At 42.1% G+C, this 24,704-nt stretch overlaps 1 protein-coding gene across 1 annotated transcript; it reads left to right on the plus strand.

Annotated features, from left to right (window-relative positions):
- Positions 1–681: 681 nt before the first annotated feature.
- LOC137423727 (homeobox protein Nkx-2.5-like) lies at positions 682–23,158 on the plus strand. Its single transcript, XM_078773554.1, has 3 exons — positions 682–693; positions 10,179–10,257; positions 18,651–23,158. Exons 1-3 carry the CDS (start codon positions 682–684, stop codon positions 19,319–19,321), a joined length of 762 nt encoding a protein of 253 aa, XP_078629680.1. The 3' UTR covers positions 19,322–23,158.
- The last annotated feature ends 1,546 nt before the right edge of the window (positions 23,159–24,704 follow it).

Raw genomic sequence — 24,704 nt, forward strand, 5'->3', positions numbered from 1 at the left:
TTGTTGTTGTTGTTGTAGCTGTAGTTGTTGTTGTTGTTGCTGTAGTTGTTGTTGTTGTTGTTGTAGCTGTAGTTGTTGTTGTTGTTGTTGTAGCTGTAGTTGTTGTTGTTGTTGTTGTTTGGGGAAGAAGATGGGAGGAGGTATGGGAAGGTCCTAAACTCACTACTGGTGCCATATAATCACATTCTGGTGCAACGAAGAGTCATAATTAATGGAAACGAGGCCTTAACTGACATAGATTAAGAATAACTAGGAAGATGTCCGAAAGTTGTCTACGTGTGGTGCGGTGGACCTGGGCACGACATTTAATGGGGGAATAAGGGGAAGGTCGGCTCTACTGATTGTTATTTACATGCAATGGGACTAGGGAATGGGGGACTGGGGAAAGTTGGGGAGTATTGGAGAAAATAGGGGAATATTTACAAGCGGATATGGAGGCCAAATTCCATATTCGCAACAATATATATATATATATAATGTCGTGTGGCTGGCTCAGTTAACATCGAGCTTTAATGGAGGCGTTTATTCAATCCAATGGCGGCCGATACGTGAGACGGCATGAACAGTGCCGACTTACCTTCATGGCCACAGGCGTCTTCAACCTGAAATCAATAAATCAAAAAAAAAAAAAAACGTAATTGAGAATGTACAAAAGGAATATTTATTATGGACCCGAGAACAATGGATGTGACGGTAAGTAAATAATGTTCCTAAATCGGGATCCCGCACACCTCACTTCACATACAAGACAAGGGAAATAATTAAATAAAAGAATCGTCGTGTTTGGGGTTTGTGTGGTGCGTCTTATCTGTCTGCTGTCGTCCAGGCCCCAAACTCGCGTTTGGACGTGGCTCGGTGCTTGGCGGGAAGCAGTCTGCTTCGTTCGCATGCTCTGCCAATCAGCGCACGCCGCCCGGCAGGCCCCGCTCTCACGATCGAGTGATCGCTCTCACTTTTTCTCAAGTCCCTCAAGTTTTCCCCCAAGTTTTCCCCGCTTGAAGTTTGCAAAAAAGCACCTAAAGGACTCTCAGACTGTGAGAAACAAGATTCTGTGGGGTTTCATGTGTCTTTCACTGAGGAGAGGCTTCTGTCTGGCCACTCTGCCATAAAGCCCAGATCGGAGGAGTGTTGCAGTGATGGTTGTCCTTCTGGAAGTTTGTCCCATCTCCACACAGGATCTCTGGAGCTCAGCCAGAGTGACCATCGGGTTCTTGGTCACCTCTCTTACCAAGGCCCTTCTCCCCCGATTGCTCAGTTTGGCTGGGCGGCCAGCTCTAGGAAGAGTCCTGGTTGTTCCAAACTTCTTCCATTTAAGAATTATGGAGGCCACTGTGCTCTTGGGAACCTTCAATGCAGCAGAAATTTTTTGGTAGGCTTCCCCAGATCTGTGCCTCGACACAATCCTGTCTCTGAGCCCTGCAGGCAGTTCCTTCGACCTCATGGCTTGGTTTTTGCTCCGATGTGCATTGTCAGCTGTCAGACCTTATATAGACAGGTGTGTGCCTTTCCAAATCATGTCCAATCAATTGAATTTACCACAGGTGGACTCCAATCAAGGTGTAGAAACATCTCAAAGATGATCAAGAGAAATGGGAGGCACCTGAGCTAAATTTCAAGTGTCATAGCAAAGGATCTGAATACTTATGTCAATGTGATATTTCAGTTTTTTCTTTTTAATAAATTTGCAAAACTTTCTAAAATCCTGTTTTCTCCTTGTCATTATGGGGTATGGAGTGTACATTGATGAGGGAAAAAATGAATTTAAACGATTTCAGCATAAGGCTGCAACATAACAAAATGTTAAAAAGTGAAGGGGTCTGAATACTTTCTGAATGCACTGTATAGCATGAGAAAAATCACTTCTATTTTGCTGTGAAGCTCATTGTTGAATGCTTTGGTTTGAACCACTGATTAAATTAGTGAAATTAGTTATTCTCACTCAGATTTCAACATCGCTGTAATGCATATTATCAAGTTGTTTAAACAGAAGAAGTTGATTTTTAATACGGGCTATCACCAGGTGGCGCTACACGAAACACATTTACATGGAGGAAATTGGGGTCTTCCGCACACTCTGAACTCCCTCCCTGAGATATGCAACCCAGACAGAAACCATACTTGGGATACTCTTAGGAAACATGCAAAATTTGGTTCAGTAGTTTCTTAGTTATTGAAGCATATACAAACAAACAAACAAATATAAACATTCACCCTTATAGTACAGTAGTGGAGCCTACCTGTCGCTTCGCTGGACTAATTAGTCCGACCAATTAGTAGTCATGTTTGCCAAAATAAATTCACCTGTGCGAAGAGTGCTTAAACCTCAGCGTTGCCCAGGTAAAAAAGGGAATTGTAATACCCTCTGCCACCAACACCAGGTGGCACTACACGGTACACATTTATATAGAGAATGTGTGCCCCCCTCCACCCCCCACCATACCCCCACATGAGGCTGCGGCCACATAGCCTATGCTGCCACCCCCTCCCCCACACAAAGTTGTATTTGTACCCCGTGTTTGGAGTTTGTAACTTAAAGTATGTGGCCGTGCACTAGGGTGGTCCAAAACTTTGAAGATGGATTTTCATTTCTCCCCAAGCCTGCCCCTATTCCCTATTGAATAAAGTAGTTTGTGGTGAAAATTTGAGCTTGATTGGAGAATATTTAGAGATTGCTCAAAATGTTGACAAATTTTAATGAATAATAAGATACAGAATTTTTAGCATCATACATCAAGTCAAAGATAATTATCTATTTTAAATTACTCAAATTATTTATTATTGTTGGCTTGCACTTGTCTTCAATGGTGTGACCAAGAGATTGTGCAAAAGCACTGGCCACAAACATAGCACGCCGATCCGAGAGATTTACTCTGTCCAGAGTTGCCGCTATTGCTGGAGTGATCACCTTGATGGGAGCCTTTTTCACCTGTTTGGCAGAAGATGGACTTTGGAGTTTGAATTCATTGTCCCCTGAATCGGAGCTTTCAATCTCAGACTCATCATCATCAACCACAGCCAATGTTGATGGAACAGATTGCATTGCTGTTAGAGTCTCAGCAGCATGTTTCTTCTTTCTTTTATCTTCATTCTCAAACCTGATACACTTTCTGTTCTCCTTCACTGCCAGAGTGTTGTCCACAGATCCCATACGTGAACTTGAGGGATCCTCACGCTGCATGATAAGGAATGCTTTGTCTTCTTCATTCGTCATTTTCTCAAGCGCATCATTTGGTGAGATATCGAAGAGGGATTGAAGATCATCTTTGAACATCTGCTCCTTCACTCTATAGTTTTCGAATGTCTTGGTTATATTTTTCTTTACCAATTTGTAGGCATCATACAACTTCAAAAGTTGGCGCTCACAGGAATCTACTCTCTGCACTGGAATTCGTGCTTTCTCCCAGTATGCACACACAGCTTGTACACTAAGTTTGGCACTTTCACGAACTGTATGGTGTTCTTGTATGTGATGGTACACCATTTTCTGCAATGTGTGTCCTTTGGTTGGTAGTCCCCCACATATTAATTTCCTTTTCAGACTTGCCCAGCAACCAAACTGTGGAAGAGCTGCGAAACTTTCTGCCATCTGAAAAAAACAGGATAAATTAAAAATGTTATTTTTTGAGCAACCTCTAAATAAGTTCCAATTGACCTCATATTTGGTTCATATGATCTTTATAAACATAGGAACAAGCGCAGCCTTGTGGAGCATTGATTTTTAATAGTATTAAATATTACATATATCTGTGGACCACCCGACCGTGCACAGAACACATACAAAGAGGTTTTACCCTCTATAAGTACATATATATATATATAAATTTTTAAAAAGTATTTATTTATTATTATTTTTAAAATCGGTAATTACAGTCAAATTTTCTAATTGGCCCAGCACTAATATGTATATGCATATATATATATATATATATATATACTAGTTTGGCTCGACTCGCTACACTCACCTCAACACGCGTCGTTACAGAGGAATGGGCTTGTTTTAGCTGAGGATAATGACTGTACTTGAGTTTCTGTGTTGTCGATTTACACCAATCATAATACAAACAATTATTTTGCAGAAATATATTTGTAATATACATGATATTACATTTTATAAACAATTGAAGTTGAAGACAAGTTGAAAAAAAAAATTTCTTCAAAAAAATCCCCCCCCCCCCCCAAAAAGAAAATTGGCAATTTTTTCCAAAAAAATACCCTTAGGACATATATATATATATATTATGGTTGTGCATCTTCACCGACCATCACGCCATGCCACACAGTGGGAATGGGACGAAAATATCTCCACCTCCGACAGGTTAATTAAGTGTGAATTGAATCAGCGTATACAGACACAATGACCGCGGTGATTGTGTTGACAGGATAACCTTGCACAGCTTGTCGGCATTCTCCATTGGAGGTGTTTAAGCGCTGACCCAATCTGCCACTCAAATGTGGTAATAAACAAACTTTCGCAAAGCGCTATGTGGCCCGCTCCGGATCACCATACGAGTTCTCTTCAAAAAGGGGAATTATTACAGTATGGAAAAGGGGAAGAAGAAGAACCGGTCACACCGGCAATCACATACAGGAACAGAAAAACCAGAGATTTCATAGACTACCTTACCCCGTGCAGTGTTTCAATGTATAATTAAATTGAAATAAAAAAATGACTTTAAAGGATGGACAATTTTTTTTTTGGAAGTTTACCGTTGTTGATGCAGTGTCTTATACACCACCTTATATAACCTGTCCAAGTACTGAAAAACCAGAGGTTTTGGAAGTGGCAAGAAGGCAATGTTCTGCAGGTGTTAGAGTTTATACACTTCGTCCTCAATTTACACTCATTCGAGTTACGTTTTTTCAACTTAACGTCTCAGACAAAGCAATGAACAATTTTCTATTTACACCTCGTAATTTTCGAGTAAATTTTTTTTCTCTTAGAAAAAATTTAAATTTTGTACCAGCGAGCAAGGGGAAGTACAGTATACCACTTCTCAACCCTCAGTTGTGCACAGTCTGTACTGAACTTGAGAGGTATCGTCTGACCTTCATTGATAGTATTTTTGTGCCAAACTCTTCCAAACCCCTTCATCATTAGTGGTAAACAACCCTCAAGTTCTACAGATGAGACTCACACGAATAAGGCTGGTAAAGCTATTAGTTTGGACAAGAAAATGGACGTGGTGAAGTGATTCGAGCGTGGAGAACATTTGGTGGACAGTGCCAGCCTGCTCAGCCTCCCTCCATCAACTGAGGGGACAATAACTAGTAACCACCTTTAGAGGCCATTTTTCCCCGCAAGCGGGGGTTGGCCTTTTTCGGGGACCGTGGTTGTTGTTGTTTTTTGGTCCCCTTTTTGAAGCAATGTTATACGGCCGGATGCCCTTCCTGACGCCAACCCTTTATGTCGCCTTTTTACGACAAACAAGGAATTACCAGTGAACTGGTACTCAATTTGCCGACCTCGGAAGGATGACAGGCTGAGTCAACCCCCTGGCGTTAATTCAGCGATTGACCGGGATTCGAACCCAGGATCCTAGGGATCCTAAGCCCTCACCCTAGCCGCTTGCCCAACACCAGGGCTAGTACAATAACCTAGGACAATAACTAGTAACCGATGAAATAAAGTCGAGTGCCTCATCATCTCAGAAACCGCTCCACCCCACCCGCACCTCCAAGGTCCAGACATTCGCTGCAACCCACAGATTTTGTTGAGTACAAATAATTATATGAATGATCGTTTTAAGGCCATTTTCCCCGCTAGAGTGGGGGTTAGTCCTTGCGGGCCCCATGACAATCATGGTTCCCTGTTTGAGGCAATGTTTTTATGGCCGGATGCCCTTCCTGACGCCAACCCTTGGTCACGCTCTTCGATGCGCAGGGATACGGTGTACCTATTCTAGGCCGGGGTATACACCGTGATCATTCATCCCAGCAACCTGGTATTCAATTTGCCGACCTCGGAAGGATTACAGGCTGAGTCAACCCCCCTGGCGTTAATTCAGCGATCGACCGGGATTCGAACCCAGGATCCTAGGATCCCAAGCCGGCACCCTAACCACTAAGCCAATACCAGGCTCATTTTGTTGAGTACATACACATTTAATTAAAAATGTCCATAATTTACTCAATTGAACATTTATTTATGTTCTTATTGACTTATTTAGTTGTTGTGTATTTTGTATTTCTTCACAGGAACTGTATTTAAACATATACTGTCTTTACTCAGGTAAGAGTTAGGTTAAATTAGGCCTGGAAATTTCAGCCCAGGAACACATCTTCAACTTATAACATTATGCAAGTGCGAAAATCGATTTACGTTTTTTCGTTTTACATTCAGTTTTTAGGAATGCATTTTGAACATAAGTTGAGGAGTCTGTAATTCAATTGCAACTAGAAAGCATCTGAAAATGCAAAGCCCGTCCACATCCATTTGCATTCAGAGATCTTCTTTTTCTGTATGCTCAAAATAACGAAAACAGCTTAAACTGGAATGGCACTCGGAACAGCACATACCTCCACCAGGCTGAACAGATTACGTTTTGTATCCCACTGATGGCCGGATCTGGATTCAGATATATAAAATAACCACCTTTAGAGGCCACTTTTCCCCGCAAAGCGGGGGTTGGCCTTTATCGGGAACCGTGGTTTGTTGTTGTTTTTTGGTCCCCTTTTTGAAGCAATGTTTTACGGCCGGATGCCCTTCCTGACGCCAACCCTTTTTGCCGCCTTTAACGACAAGCAGGGAATTACCAGTGAACTGGTACTCAATTAGCCGACCTCGGAAGGATGACAGGCTGAGTCAACCCCCCTGGCGTTAATTCAGCGATCGACCGTGATTCGAACCCAGGATCCTAGGTATCCTAAGCCGGCACCCTAGCCGCTAGCCCAACACCAGGGATTCAGACCAGAACCAAAATCTAATCGGCCTGTTCTTGTCACCGACTCAACTCATCCACAACTTTTTAAAACATCATGCTATATATCGCTTTTCGCTCAATCTCTCATTGGTGAAGAATCACTAGAAAATTAAATAAATCTCGTATCCAAATCCATACTCAGATCTTCACCAAAATCGAATCAATTCTACGTTGTCACAATGTCACACACACTCAACCTCTCCACCAAGTTTCGTCCAAATCCGTCCACAACTTTTTGAGATATCCCGCTATATATCGTTTTTGGCCCTATCTTCCAATGGTGAAGAATCACTTAAAACATTCTATTACCCAGATCCGGATCTTCACCAAAATCTAATCATTTCGTCCTTGTCACATACACTACCTCTCTGCCAAATTTCGTTGGAATCCATCCACAACCTTTTGAGATATTTTGTTCACAGACAGACAGACAGACAAACAGACAGGGGTGAAAACATAACCTCCATCCACCTTCGGTGGCGGAGGTAATAAAATACAAAATAAAAAACCCATGATTTTATGCAGCCTTGACCTTCGAGCTTTCGATCTAAAAAATAATCAGCTTCTAGATTTTGATTGATGAACCAATTCAGTGACCCAATATGCAAATGCTTAAAATTTCAAATCAATCGTATTAAATTGACGATTTCATGTGACGCTGACCTTTGATCTTTTGACCAAATTATTAATTTGCCTTCTCTGTATTCTCATTATAAAGATTTGTTGAAAATTTGATGATAAAACTCAAATGGTAAATTGAAATTTCAGGTCAATTGGATGAAAATTGACGATTTTATGTGACACTGGCCTTTGGCCTTTTGACAAAAGTATTAATTTTCCTTCTCTGTATTCTTATAATAAAGCTTTGGTGAAAATTTGATGACAATAGCTCAAATGGTATAAAAGTTATGGCCCAGACAGACACAGACATACAGACAAGGCACACAGACACACACAGAAGTGATTACAAAACCCCGTCTCCTGCTGTGTAGGGTACGGGCTAATAAAAACATAGATTTTGAAAGGTCAAAGAAAAAAATTCATGAGGGAAATTTAATGCCGTTGATGCAGTCTATTACACCAACATATTTAACACATTACATTAGTTATTCGTGCCCTTTGTGATGTCCTTAAAACAGTAAGTTTCCTGTTTAGAATGATTTTTCAATTTTGTTTGATTGCCAGATAGACAGACAGAGTAAAAAAGGTATCACACTACTTTCTGCGCATGTGCAATCAAGACAAATTCAGAGCCAAAGTACTGATAAACTACAGGTTTGTTTTTCGATTCAATTTCAAAATATAACATTCAATTGAAATCAAGTGGTTCCTCGATCATAAACTGACGTCTGTGGATGGACAGATGGACAGACAGAAGTGAACCAATTGCTTAACCCTACCTTTTGCTTCACGTGCGTGAGGTAATTAACCCAATGTGCTCCCGGTACCACGATGGCCTTAACACATACGCCTTAATCTCTTTCACTCTGGGGGAAGACGGGACAGAGGTAGGAGATGACAAGACTAAGAGAAAGAACCTCTGTTATGTAAGCCCTGCATGCATGTGGTGTGAGTCCTTGTTCAGGTGAGCATGCTCCTCGACGTGGTCAGCCATTGGGGTCCCTTTCGGCATTCTGTTGTCTGGTGTAGGGCTTGTCCTCATAGCCTTCCCCTACGGGACTCAACGCCGGACTCAACTCAACTCTTCGCCGGAGTACCACACAAACCGCCAGCAACCTGTATGCCATGTTCTCCACATTGCACCACTCAACGAACCACAAACCACCAAGGACTATGGAACCATGAAGGGCCAAATAGGCACTGAAGAACCATGAAATTGGTTCTTCCGTCAGCATCTTTGGTCAAAAAAAATTGGTCAGCAACTTACTCTGCCAATTTAAGCAATAAGCAAGAACAGACCCAGTCTCAGGTGATGGTGATGTTTCACCTGCTTTCCAGTGACCTTTGTCAGGCCAAATAGACCTCGAGTCTCGGCACATGTCCGCTTTTACTCCTGAAGAGATCACTCATTTTCGGTGACGTACCGATGCGTGAGGTCAATGGAGGAACGTTCTCTGTCCTCTTCTGTCCCCCTTTCTTCTTCAAGTCCTCAACTCCCCCCCCCCCCCCCCCCAGTCCTCAAACCCACTCTCCATCCTCTCTGGCCATCTCTGCCCCCTCCCGCACCACAACTCTGTTCTCTTCTTCCCCTTTCTTTTCCAAGTCCTCAACCACAAACCTGCAACTCCCCCTTTCTTCTTCAAGTCATCCCATACCCCCCCCCCCACCCCCCAACCCCAAGTCCACATAATAGTAACTCACATGCAGAGCTGGATTAAGGTGAGGCACATGGGGCTCCCAGAATCATGGGGAGCCCTCCTGGTTGCCATGGGAAAAATGTTTAAATGTGTTTAAATGAACCACATGAGCCATAGGTATGTCCTTTCGGACCTTACTCGTTATCCCCACATTTTTGAAAAAAACAAAAAGACCCTGGAGGTATATTGTAATTGTCTCCGCCTGTCTATCTGTCTGTCCGTCCGTCCATCCATCTCCTAAAGGGTTGGGCGGAAATTTATCAAACTTATGATCAGCATATGCACATGGCACAAAGGTACAAGAGCAATATCATTTTTAGAACCTCCTGGGGCAGGGTCAAAAGGTCAAATACCAAAAAGTGCAATTATGGCCACATATTAAAACATCTATTAATTAAACTTTGTGTGTTCAATCAAAATTGAGGGATGCATGAAATGTGCAACAATTTTTGGGATTTGACCCCTGGTTCATTCCCCAGTGGGTGGGCACTTAGTGTCACAAGGGTTACAACGGGGAATTTTTTTTTAACACAAAATGTGATATTTGGGCATTCCTGGTGGAACTTTTTGCTATCTTTCAACTGTGCTTTGACTTCACTCTAGTTTCAATTGATAATAATTTTATACGGAAGAATACACAAGGGTCTCCCATGACTTAAGTGGCCTGGACACCCAAAAGCCTTAATCCAGCACTGCTCACATGTGCATGAAAAGAAAGAGGAAGCATTAGTAAGGCGTTTCAGGTTCTGTTTGTAAGGGAATTCGTTCCCAATAAAGTTTGGAAACTTTATGAAGTTTGCTAGGAAAGTCCTTGACGGCATAATAGTCACAAACTGTTGAGACTTCGAAGGTTTATCGCTGAAGTTAATCGATTAAAAGGTAACTACACGGACGGAATTGACTGAATAGTTTGTGGTTATATTATTTTTTCTTCCGGTAGGTGTGTGAACCAGCGACTCTGAGCCTATACGCCGTCTGTGAAACTCCGTGCTTCCGTTCACACAAGGCATTGTCACCATGTGAGCATGTTCTTCTGTACGCCTCACATGTGCATGAAAAGAAAGTGTTATAATTAGTAAGGAGTCCCACGTTCTGTTTGCACAGGAATTTCTTCCCAAAAGTGTAGCATATTTATGGAGTTTGCTAGGAATGTTCTTTGACGGCGTAATAGTCACAAACTGTTAAGACTGCTAAGGTTTCTTGGCGAAGTAAATTGACGAAAAGGTAATTAACTAATTATATGTTGACAGAATGGCTGTATAATTTGTGCTTGTATTTTATTTTACTTCTGGTAGGTGTGCATACCAGTGGCTCTGAGCCGATACACCACCCATGTGTGCAACAAAAAGGCACATAAATATTGGTGATATTATTTATTTGTAATTTATTTGTAATATAAAAAGGTCCAAGTTGTCCAAAGCCGAAAATGGTCAAGCGTCCACGCTGTCTAATCTTTTTGAAGGGTGTAAGGAATCTAAATGGTATTAAGGTCTAAGGGGTCGAAAGGGACTTCATGGGTGTAAAGGTTTGAAGGTCATAGGGGTCTAAACTCTAAAGGGTATAAAAGGTTGAAAGGGTATAAAAGGTCGAAAAGGTGAAGAGATCTTAAGGTGTCTGAAGTATTGAAAAGACTAAAAGGTAAAAGGAGCCTTAAAGGTCCTGGGGGTTTTAAGTATTTTGCGGTCTCATTGGGTCCAAAGGGTCTTACGGTTCTTTGGGATCTCACATGTCTTTGGGGTCTAAAGGGTCTTTTGGGTCCTCTGTGTCTTTAAGGGTCTTTGGGGTATTTTGGAACTTCAGGGTCTTTAAGGTATTTTGGGTCTTCGGGCTATTAAAGGGTGTTTTGAGTTTTAAGGGTCTTTGAGGTATTTTGGGTCTTGAAGGTCTATAGGGTATTTGGGGTCCTCTGGGTCTTCAGGGTATTTGCGGTCTCTTTGGTCCTCTGGGTCTTTGGGGTATTTAAGGATATTCTTGGTATTTTGGGTCTTAAGAGTCTTACATCTTTAAGGGTCTTGGGGGGTCTTCAAAGGTCTAAGGGGTCTCAGCAGTCTGAAGGGTCAAAAGGTACATTCCGCTCGTATGTAATTAATAGGGAGGATGCAACAATGTTGACTGCAGACACCATGTTCCACGAGAGGCCGTTGCTTCTGAAGAAGTCGTCCACAAGCTTCTTCACGTCAGCTGCCTTCGTCGTTGTTGTGAGAGGCTTGCAGAACAGAGAGCTGAACGAAGATCCGTTCAGCCATCTCTGAGAAAAATGGCGACACACACACACAGACAGACAAACGACTCTCTTCTGTAGTAGATGACACCTGAGCCTTCCACCAGTTCTGTTGTCAATTAAATATGTTTTATTTTACCAGATTCAAACCATTACTGCATTCGAACGATTGACCGATTCAGTCCATTACTGGATTCGAACCATTGCCCTATTCACGTCTTATTGTTTCTCAGGGCTTTACAGGATTTGAATCGTTATCGTATTACCATAGTCCATAATTTACCCTATTTACGCATTCGCATCCGCCTTTTGTACAAAGAAATCCACAACACCCCCCATTTTTGTAACTAGCAACGGTACCCGCCCTATGGGTGGGGCTTCAATTGGGAAGCCCAAATGAAAAGGCAAAATATCAGAAATTGAAGGCTTGTTTTACTTTAAACGATTCATATAAACATCCGTTGAATCGCATCACACACAAATCATCAAAATCTAAACAGTACATGGCGCCCATTTTGAAAAAAGATTGAATTCTGCAAAACGGAAGTGGCCGCCACACATCTTTCTCAGTCAAACATTTATGTGTGAAGAGTGCGTGCCAAATCTGTAACACGGAAGCGGCCGCTACACCTGTTTCTCAGTCGCTTTGCACATGCTGCCATGTTACTTCTGAGCCGCACGTTTATATCGGAAGAGTTCGTCAGTTGATCTACTCTCTCCTGGTACGTATAATTTCAACAAAAGCCACATCACTGTTCATATCGGCAAATATTAATCCGTTTGGAAAAACTGAAAAATTGGAAAACTTGGAAAATTGGGGAAAATTGGAAAAACAATATAGCCTATTTTACTCCAAGAGGTCCCAGGAATACCCACCCAAAATATTGTTGCGATCGGTTCAGCCGTTTTTGCGGTACCTTCGAACGGACAGACGGACATTTGGTGAATTATAGTAAGATAGTACAACCCTAACTTTGAATCGGGTAAAGGGTAAAGGGTACTAACTTCATGGACACCTCTCACAGTTAATAAATCCGTGTTACTGTGTTTGCTGCGTAGATCTCTTATCTTGTATGATGAGCTTTATTATGCACCCGGTAACATGGAGATCACCCATTGGCCCAAGGGATGGAGGGGTGTAACTGTTGGAAGTTTGTTATTTAATTACGTCGATCAAATCTAGATATCTCACAGTGTATGGCCCAATCAGCGAGGCCAGGATCACGTGTCAAGTGAGTTCTTTAACTTCCTTGTCATCCTCTGCTGCTCTACCTCATCAACTCTAGTCTCTAGGCCATAGAAATACCACACCATGCTACTTGCATGTTTGATGTAGTTTTTGTTAACGACCTTGAAGCATACCTGCCTGCTCTACTGCTTCAGCATTAGTTTACCTTTCACCAAGCACGGGTCTACTTGGACCAGGGTAGGGATTATACATTCGTTTTATTATTGGCAAATGGTACTAATATTATTATTGTTGTTAATATTATTAGTATTAATAAATGCTTTGTTACAATGTTATCATTGTTTTTGGTAGTTATTTTGTAATAGGAATACCATGCCATGGAAGGACCTAGTAAATTGCCCTATACACCTTAACATGGCGTGTGTTTAGAAACAAAGGATTTTTTCCGGATTCTTTGAAGTTAATTACCCTAATCATCTCAGGATATCATATCTAAATCTATTCTCAGTTTGAACAGATTCCAGGGCTCTGCTGTTGAACCTGCTGGGGAAGCTTAGAGCTCTTTCATATTTCCCCTCAAGAGGAACTTCTAACTATGTCAGTGCCTGCAGGGGGCAATATTTTTGACCTTCGCCCCGAGCGCCACAAACCATCACTACGCTACTGATCACACGTCTTCATGGACGGCTTCACGAACTGACTGTGTTTTCCAGTTATATATATATGTGTATATATATATATATATATATATATATATATATATATATATATATATATATATATATATATATATATACAGACTTGGCATATATATACAGATATATATATATATATATATATATATATATATATATATATATATATATATATATATATATATATATATATACGTATATATATATATATATATATATATATATATATACAGACTTTTTTGTGGGGGTGAACTTACTTTTCAAGATGTCTTAGAACCAAAAGTTCATTGGAATTATGTTGAAATTATTCTAGATTTTGTTAATGTGACCTTTAAAAGAAACAAAAACCACATTTGACATTTCGAAACAAATAAATTGATCCTTGAAAGTGATGTAAACTGATATCGAACTCAATTCATGGACAGTACTGTGTTAAACTTCTGTACGTTTTCCAGAAGTATCTCTTTATTTTGCACATTAGCCAAAATTTTTTTTAACAAAAACAAAAGTTAAATTACGACTGGGATTACGGACAGCATAATTACAGTTCAGTACTTCGTGTAACCCCCATGAGCATTCAGGAGAGCACGTACACATTGAGGCATGCTGTTCACGAGATTTACCAAGGTTTGGACAGGAATCGCTTGCCATGCAGTGACAATAGCCTGCTGCAATTCACGCACAGAGGTCGGCTGCTGGTCCAAGTTGTCGATTTGACGCGTTCATTCTGCCCACAAGTTCTCTATCGGATTCAAATCCGGGGACATGGCAGGCCACTCCATATGCTCTACACCACGGTCAGCAAGAAAGTGTTGGATCATGCGAGCACGATGAGGCCGTGCATTCATCTTGGAAGACAAAGTTTCCTCGAAAGGCTGCACGAGCAAATGGAAGCAATGTTTCTTCCAGAATGGCCCTGTACTTGAACTGGTTCAGGTTTCCATTCAGAACAACCAGGTCAGTTTTGCCCCCTGCATGAAAAGCAGCCCAAACGGTCACCCCACCAACAGCTTGGACTCTTGGCACTATACAATCTTTGTTGTAGGCTTCATGCACTTGTCTGCGCACTCGGACGCGGCCATCTTGACGATAGACCAGAAATCTAGACTCGTCACTGAAGATCACGTGATTCCAGTGTCCTGGCTGCCATTGACGGTGCTCTCTGGCCCACTGCAATCGGCGCTGGTGGTGTTGTCTTGTCAGGTGTGGCTTTCTCAGGGGACGCCTGGCACGATAGCCTGCTTGAACCAGTCGTTGGTTGACTAGCCTTCTGGATACAGGCACATTTGTCAGTTGCTGCCACTCAGCCCTAAGCCGATTAGCTGACTTGGTACGGCCATTGCGGACTAACCGGTGCAGCTGGCGATCATCCCTCCTTGTGGTTCTGCGGGGACGTCCTGTCCTCGGTATTGGAGTAGGGATACCCCTCTGAGCATTTCGTTTCAGGATCTTTGACACCTGACCTTGAGTGATGCCATACTGCCGAGCAATAGCACGCTGTTTCATGCCGTAATTTCGTAAAGCCACCACTCCATGACAAACAGCATTGTCGAGTTGACGGAACATCTCCAGAGGAAGCGGCAAAAACTTTTGGAGACGTGCAGCAGTTGTTTTCCACTAATACAGAACGCAACAACCCTTGTATACCCGACTGTGAAGCCAATCCTCAAATGCACCTGTCCGTACATTTTGCCACGCCACCTGTGATATAATCCTGTTGTGGACTTCTTGCTGCGACAATCAGTGACATGGTTCTCTTAACAAATAAATCACCAAAGTGTAAAAGAAACTCACCAGATTGATATACTGAGTTAAGAAAGTAAACCCAAGTCAAGAAAAAAAAAATTCCATATTAAATGCCAAGTCTGTATATATATATATATATGTATATATATATATATATATATATATATATACGTATATATATATTATATATATATATATATATATATATTATATATATATATATATATATTATATATATATATATATATATATATATATATATATATATATATATACACACACACACTAGTGCTGGGCCGATATCGGAACTGGCAATCGGAACAAGCAGATATCGGCTATTTTTCGGTAATTTGCATCGGTAATCTGTATCGGCAGATTGGATACAGTGTGGAGTCCCGATGACCAATTACAGTTGTACTGTACTCCACACATCCCATAACCATTGAGTAGCTTTCACCCTTGTTTAGAACAAATTTCAATAAACAAATTTTAAAAACAATGTTGCATTATAGACATTTCAAGAAGATGTGCATTAACCAATAATCTACAGACTGTTTGTTTACAAAGTCCGTTACCCCCTTCACAGAACCTGATAAATACAATACTGTATTTTAAAGACTTATAAATGTAAACTATGAATACATAACACTTTTATTGTCATAAAAACCAAAATATTAACATTAACATGAAAAACACACACACACACACACACACACACACACACACACACACACACACACACACACACACACACACACACAGCTCTTATTAGTATAGATGTGTGAATTATATAATTACCAACAGAGGTAACTGAGGTAACTCGACCAAAAAACATCAGATTTCCACCAAATAAAGTTGATGAGTGGCTGCACCCCCCACCCCTCCCCCCCACCACCACTACCCTACTTCTCACTAAAAGTGGAAACAGAATGCAAATTGGGGTTAAAATAAACCTGTGAGAGCAGCCTGCATGTATTGCACTGTGTGAATTATATAATTAGCAACCCACGATCGATTTTTTTACGGTGTGGCCCATCGGGCAAGGCCGTCTAGAACAGTGTTTGTCCGTCCGTATGTATGTATGTATGTATGTACGTATGTCCCCTCAAACGTATACCAATCAGAGCTGAGGATCTGGTCACATGACAGAGTGATGTGATTATGTCTGATGTCATTATGGCATACAACAGCTGACTCCACACTCCGCCATTTTGATTTGCATGCTGTTCAGGCCGTACATATCGTCGAACCTGTCATATATCACAATCGACATGCTCTACCTTTACATTTTTCATTCAGTGTGAAACACAAACAAACTGATTGTTAAAATGATCATCAAATATCGAAAGCATAGGTGTTACGGCTCTTCCAACAACACGGTACGTATAGGCCTTAGGCTTCACGCCTCACCTTCAGGCCACTTCGGATAAATTAAGCCCAGATTTCTTCATATAGTAGTATAGTTTTCGTAATAATAATAATAATAATAATCATAATAATATAGTAAATATAACCATAACACTTTAATCGCAATGTTGTGAATACAAAGTTAATGGATTGAAGTGGTGTAAGGTTCATGAATCAATGATAAGTGGTGTACGGTACTAACAACCGTAGAGGTAAGGAATTAGCCTCGGTTTTTTTAATTGTAATATAATTTTCGAAATAATGATAATGTAACGTTAATATTATAGTAAATGTAATCGTAACACTAATCCCTTCATAATGACTGCAAAGTTACTGGAGGTTAAAATATATAATCTTCTGTATATTAAAGTAGCGGCAGTTTTGTGTCCGTCCGTCACACTACGTCATTACGTCTCTGATGTCATTACGGGGTATGACGGCGTACGACGGCCGACTCCACCGACCGACGTTTTAAATTATATGCTGTACAGGCATATAAACATGTTTATATGTCTGTACAGGGATTATAATTATATGCCTGTAAGCATAAACATGTTTATATGAACATGTTGTTGAAATGGTCGAACATGTTTTGGGTTTTTACACACGAACAGCTGTACGTTGCAGCGAGTAGAGTTAGCAGACCCACTCGATCTGTGCATCTTTACCAACCAGAGTGAATTCCAGACAAGGAGAGGAACTGCACATGCTGCAGGCCGACTAACCCGCAACGTTGTTTATCGTGAGATCATATAAACTCAGGAGCAGATCGAGAGTGAAACTTGGAGGGTTAATAACTCCCAAGAAAATGTTGCTATAAAATATTTTTTTAATGGACTAAAAAAAACTTAAAATGGACAAAATACTTTAAATGCACCTTTTATAGTTCACTAATATATACATTACAACAAACGTAGGCTATATGTAAAAACAGAATTTTCATGGTGACAGATAGCTTAGAGACTTATTTAGAGTACTTCAAAATAATTTAATACTTGCCAACTGGTATCTCCACCCAGGTCACACTATCCTCTTCAACTAAAGTATCAAACAAGCCCGGCTACACCGCTGTTAGACTTTCGGTCTTGTTTTTCAAATATTTCCAAAACATTTTTTTGGTCTAAAACACTCCCTGGTACTTACTGACAAACCCCCTGAAGGTTTGACGAAGATCCGTTCAGCCATCTCTGAGAAAAATGGCGACACACACAGACAAACAAACGACTCTCTTCTGTAGTAGATGACACCTGAGCCTTCCGCCAGTTCTGTTGTCAATTAAATATTTGTCTTTCTATTCCTTAAGGATATTATCTTAAAGTATAGCTCATCCTTGTTAGACAGCTGTTTGGGTCTTCCAATCCTGGGTTTGTCAATTACAGATGATGTTTCTCCGTAATTGTTGATTGTCATCCGGATACCATACCTTGAAAATTGAGTGATGTGATATATTTCAATGAATGTTTGTCCTTCTTTATGCAGAAACACAATCCTATGGCGATCTTCAACTTAAATGTTAGCCTTTTTTTTTAAAGTTAACAGTTAATCCGGATAGATCTGTGTTCCGCAGAATGAAAAGTGGGCCTTTAGCTTTAGGGATGTGTCGAGATGAACATGTAACAATGAGTCCTCAATTAGATTCGATTGGTAAATGTGATGGAATAGCTACGTATTATTACAACACCTCATATTAGTTGCTCAATGCTCATGTATGGTTTACTTTGAGTTGTTGTGATCACAAGTTTTTGAATATCCTGAGTAGTGTTAATTAAAGATTTCTAAATGACAATCTTGGTTTATTCTCACCCAAACTAAGCCATATTGATTAATAGTCAACGTTGTTATAATATTTGCGAACCATGTGCACGTGTAATAGTATAAAACACTGGTGGAGGGTTTGAGTAAAATTTTGAAGCTCATTAACCTCCATATGTAATTGTAACTCCTGAATGTGTCAAAGGCTTTTGCACAGCTGTGTGTGTGTGTGTGTGTGTGTGTGTGTGTGTGTGTGTGTGTGTGTGTGTGTGTGTGTGTGTGTGTGTGTGTGTATTGTTGTATGCAGAAGGTGACAGAGCAACTTTTCACATGTTTATACATATATTTATCATTGCTCATTCACATGTATTTGCAAATGTCTCGGTATTTATGTCTCTTCAGCAAACACGTGCTTGTTGAGGAAAAGTGAACGGCCGAAGAAACCATCGAGCCCGGGAGAGGAGAGACCCTCACGACCAAGGCAACGGCGGAAACCTCGAGTGCTCTTTTCGCAGGCACAGGTGTTCGAGCTTGAACGGCGTTTCAAGCAGCAGCGCTACCTGTCGGCACCAGAACGGGAACACCTTGCCGCATTGCTCAAGCTCACGTCCACGCAAGTGAAGATCTGGTTTCAAAACCGCCGCTACAAGTGCAAACGACAGCGTCAGGACCGCAGTCTCGAATTGCATCAATGTCAGGGTCTCCAACCTCCGCGCAGAGTCGCTGTGCCAGTGTTGGTGCGAGACGGTCGTCCATGCATTCCTTCTGGCCCGCAGGCTCCCCCAGCTTACAGCGGGTCCCCTGTATCTCCGCCATACAGCATGTCAGCGTATAGCAACTACAGCTCATATCCATGCAGCTACAGCACATCGGCGGCAGCAGCAGCTGCTGCGGCGGCTGCCGTGGGATACGGTCCTGCTAACTACATACAGCCAGTGGCCACCAATGCTTTCATGAATATGAATCTCAATGTCGTTAATGGCGGAGCTCCCGCTGGTTCGGCCACACACCAACCCGTGGGGCCAGGAGGTGCGGCTCTTCAAGGAGCGCTGCACGGTATTCGTGCATGGTGAGAAACTGTGATCTTCACGTGAACACGTCACTGCGTCTGTAACGCCACTCCATGTACACCTGAAGATGCCACACATGTTGTGTCGAAACATGATACTCCACCAAGTCTCGCAAATAAATGCCATTCGAAGTGTCCACAAAAGGCTCCGCCACTGTCCACAAAGTCTAACCTGCTAAAACACAAGACCATATAGATCTTTTTGGCTCATCCTATCTTGATTCGAGTACTGCAAAGTTAAACTCCGTCTATTCATGACATTGATTGTTATCGAAACGAAGTCATCGTTCACTTTCTTCATTATGGCATCACAGTTCTCATGTAGTTTCTGTTCAAAGCATCCAGGGAACGAAATGCACATTTCAAATTGCTTGGTTGCACCTCGTGGACTTTATCAATGGCCGATCATCATCTGGGGTGGTCGCATCAAAACTCGAACTTTGATTTCGACATTGCCCGTGTCCTCTGCACACGTGTCGTGAATAAAAAGGCATTGTAATCCTCGAACCACTTCGACATGGTGTACATTCCACCGCTGTTGCTTTAGCTGCAGCGAAGATGAACAGCGTTTTAAAATGCACTTCAATGGAGGTCTTGTACGTAATGTATTTGTGCATACAGGGTGCACTGCGTTCATAGGTGTGAGTTTTTTGTCGTTTTGTTTTGAACACCCACGTTTGATATTATTAGAATTAGGGGTTAAGGTGAGGAATGAAGATGAGGGAGTGGCAGGTTGGGAAGGTTCCAGGTCACCAGCTAAGAACCCCCATGTGATTTTGGAGTTGATTTGAAAAAAATTTCCAACAGGAATGACCTGCAGGGTGCTGTTGGGTGACCTCGGGTCTAGATTTCCATTTCAACCCCTGCAGTTATAGTTGCATGTGGAAGGTATCAAGAATGGAGGACATGGCACAATAATGGAGAACATGGCACAAGATGATTGACATGGCGGTTTGAATGATTGATCAGTGCACGTGGTAACCACAGCATCGCTTGACGGGATGGTCACCATGTGAGTTGTCACCATGAAAGGCGACTATGTATACATATATAATGTATGTATATGTATATATATATATATATATATATATGAATATATATATTGTTTTGCGTTTGCACATTTTGGAAACAGTTTCGGAAAGTGGAACACTAAGTTGGCTCTCACACTTGTTTTTAATCACGCATTTTATTATTATTTTATGTGTAAAAAGAACAGAGGGTAACGAAGAGACAATTTGCCTTGTAACAATGATAGCAAACCATGCGGTGTATGGTTTTATGAGCGCTGGTGTATATCGTAGTCTTTAAAATAATGCTAACATGTGTTAGTATTAAGTTCAGGAAAAGTCGCGCGAGAGCCAAATGAGTTAGTGTGCGAGTTCACAATGGCCCTGAAAACTGTACCTAATGGACACTTAGCACGTTTTACTCAACTTATCACCACCCATTAATAGAAGAGCACATTTACCATGTAGGACTGCATTTTTATTTGCAGAATTGCCAGATGTTTTGTGCACAATGTCGAGTTTTCAATATCACACACACAACTTAAAAAACACACTCACAGACACGACGCGGGATCTTCCAAGGAGACGGCCTTTCTAGCCCTCCTGTTTTGCCGTACTCAAGATCCATCAAGTAACCTCATCCTGGGCAAGGACACGGATACATCCTAACATCCAATAAAAGAAATCCAAAGAAATGGAAAAGGTGACACATCCATTGTCCATGAGTGATTTAAAACTGTTTGCACTGAATGACCAAAAAATTTTGGCAGAGCAACCGAAATTAGCAAAACGGTACACCGCCAATATTAAAATGGAATTTGGCCGAGACAAGTGTGCCAAGTTCACATCCGTACATGGTAGACCAACAAAGATGGACCATGTACAAATACAGCTGCGGAATAGTAAACTGGCCACAATCGGAAATCAACAAACTAGATATCAAAGGAAGAAAACTGCTCACCATCCACAAAATGTTCTACAAAAATCAATGCATCCTGAGAATGTAGCTGCCGAGACAGGAAGGAAGTGGTGACTCGATGGAACAGAATGACAAATATAGGATTAGCAGAGTGAAGCAAGTGAAAAGTTCAACAGACTACCGAATAACATTTGAATATAAGTAAGAGTGGGCTATACTGGGCGTCAAAAATACTTTTATTGTTATTCTTCTTCGGTGACAGTTTTTTTGTATTCCATTTGACCGATCTCAACATGAAATGACAAAATTTTCGGCCTGGGGTCCAAGAAAAAAGTGTACAGGGCAAAAATTGTAGTGTCAAAAATAGACAATGTGAAATAAAAATAGACAATATAACTTATGTCTTAATAAAAATATGATTACTCAACATCGAAAACATCAAAAATATGTCTTAACTCAAAACATACAGCAAAAATATGCCTTAACTCAACATCTGAAGGTTTGACACTACTTCTAATTGTATAAATAGATTGCCTGACCCCATAAACATAGGGTTAGACACCACAACCAAGTAAAAAGACCCAGAAATGACAAAGTTATGGCTAAAAATGTGATTTTTCAGGGAAAACGGCAGCCATTTTGGATTTTTGCCCTGCACACTGTTTTCTTGGACCCCAGGCCGAAAATTTTGTCATTTCATGTTGAGATAGGTCAAATGGAATACAAAAAATCTGTCACCTAAGCAAAACAAAAAATGACCCATTTATAGCCCACTCTTAATATAAGCATGAACACAATAAGCCAGAAAAGGTATCCCCCCCACTCACCTTGCAAGAAACTTCCAAAAACAGGTGTGAATAGAAGATGTCACCCATGAAACAGCAACAAATACACCCCAACGATTGCAAAAAAGATTAAAGAAATATACTAGATGAAATATCAACAGATATATAGCGACAACTGGGAGAAAGACAAAGCAGCGGATTTCAAAAAAAAAAAGTTGGACAGACTTGGGGATAGACAAAGGCTCACTGGAATGACTAAGAGAGGTCAGCTCACCTGGAATGGAGAACAAATCATAATAAATGCCCAATAACAAGGACACTAGAAAAATGACTGAAAAGCATGGCAGGACTTGGACAGCTGTATGTTTTCCAAGATAGAAACAGAAAGTACGCGTCACCTCCTATCAGAATGTAAAAAGCTCATGTCAGAACAGCTGTACACACAAAGGCACAACAAGGTACATAGAGTAATCCAATGGCACATCTGCAGATATTTCAATATCCTAGTTCCACAAAACTCATGGAAACATGAAGCAAAATCAATCACGAGGAAGCAATGCCCACATACGGACCTGATGACCCCAACAAGCGTGAACATAGAAAACAAAGCATTGCGACCGAACATAGTATTCAGATACAAAAGAAAAGAAAAGAAGCCATTGCTAATTAAGGTGTGAGTACCCAGCGATGTTGGCCTAAAGAACACAGAAATCAAGAAAACGACCAAATACGAAGCCCTCAGAGATCAAGTGAAAAGATCCTGGAAGCTGAAGAGTGCCAAAATTGTACCAGTGATTAATTGGAGCAATGGGAATGATAAAATAATAACCTTACACAGATCTTTAAAAAACATCCATGGGAATATTACGACAAAATGACTACAGTTGGAAGCTGGCCGAGGCTCGGTGACGACCCTCAAAAGAGTCCTCGGAACAAAACTTTGAGAAGAAGAAAACTTCACAAACTGGTCCATGAATCATGATCGCTTACTGAAACGGAGGTGGATACTTCGGGGCCTGGGAGGACTGTATTCCATCTTGTGAAACTCGCGTTTGGAGATAACAACCAACGACACACGTACACACACACACACACACACACACACTTGTATTATTCGCGCACTTGTTTATTTTGTGATGATGAATAAATTATTGACCATCGTCTTGTGCGAGCAATGACTGTTGACTGACCGAGTGTGTAAAGATGAACTCCCTAACAGGTCGATACAACATTGTTGTAACAGACAACAATTATATCATTTCGCTGCACTCTCGGGAGCTAAAACTAAAAGTGCTGCACGATAATCCTCCCCCGGAGACTGGATGTGAAAGTTCACCACCACCCCCTACGCCCCCCTGGCCCCCAAAACCCCCTCTCAAACTGGAAACAACAGCGGCAGATTGCACGGTCTAGAGGACCGGGGGAACAGGACCCGATAATGAAGTAACCCTCGGAGTGCCCAATGAGGACTTGTTAGGGCACACTTGATGCTCTTGTTCAGCTGCCATGGTCCATGAAAGGACGAATTTTCCGGCTAAAAGACCTTTGAGAGCTCGGGTTAGTGGTGCTGAATGTCTCTAAAGATCTCTCTAATTAGACCAGTGAATGGAGTCGCTAGTTCAATGGCAGGTCTAAAGGCGAACGATATAGCATTTTAAGGGTCAGGATGACGCACTCACGTGATCATCGGTTAATTTGTGAACATTTTTCAATGTCCAAGGAAGAGACCGTGCAGGGAATTCCGTATTATCATGGACATAATGATCCGGTGAACAAGTGGCTCCTATATGTCTGTTAATTGCGTAATTATATTAATTCTCGCACACAGACGGATTTTCTTAATGAGGGTCGTCAATCGTCAATGCGACCATTGTCACAAACGGACGAATTAGCTCCGGCTTCAATAACGAGGTGCATGGCAGGACGTGCAGGAACACGGATTGCCACTCCACAGTCCATGACGCTACACGTCTCAATGGTCTCAATCCGTAGACAAATACGTTAGCATGAAATTCACCGCAAAGGACATCAGAGATCATTCCAAATGCGAGTCTGACATGAAACTCCACTGAGTGCTCCTCATGGAATTTCACACTTAGTGTGCGTTACTCGTGGCGCGTCCCCGCTCATAGTTTGTTCCCTCATGGCGCATCCCCCTCGTGGCGCGTCCCCTCGTGGCGCGTCCCCTTCGTGGCACGTCCACTTCGTGGCGCGTCCCCCTAGTGGCGCGTCCCCTTCGTGGCGCGTCCCCTTCGTGGCGCGTCCCCTTCGTGGCGCGTCCCCCTCGTGGCGCGTCCCCCTCGTGGCGCGTCCCCTTCGTGGGGCGTCCCCCTCGTGGTGCGTCCCTTTCGTGGCGCGTCCCCTTCGTGGCGCGTCCCCTTCGTGGCGCGTCCCTCTCGTGGCACGTCCCCTTCGTGGGGCGTCCCCCTCATGGCACGTCCCCTTCATGGCGCGTCCCCTCGTGGCGCGTCCCCTTCGTGGCGTGTCCCCTTAGTGGCGCGTCCCCTTCGTGGCGCGTCCCCCTCGTGGCGCGTCCCCTTCATGGCGCGTCCCCTTCGTGACGCGTCCCCTTCGAGGCACGTCCCCTTCGTGGTGCGTCCCTTCATGGCGCGTCCCCTTCGTGGCGCGTCCCCCTCGTGGCGCGTCCCCTTCGTAGCGCGTCCCCCTCGTGGCGCG

Source organism: Myxine glutinosa, chromosome 3 (assembly GCF_964187855.1).
Source record: "Myxine glutinosa chromosome 3, kmMyxGlut1.1, whole genome shotgun sequence".
NCBI classification, from domain to species: Eukaryota; Metazoa; Chordata; class Myxini; order Myxiniformes; family Myxinidae; genus Myxine; species Myxine glutinosa.

Coding starts and splice junctions, on each gene's coding strand:
- LOC137423727 (XM_078773554.1), top strand. Junction 10,258..18,650: donor ACACAAGGCATTGTCACCAT/GTGAGCATGTTC, acceptor ATGTCTCTTCAG/CAAACACGTGCTTGTTGAGG.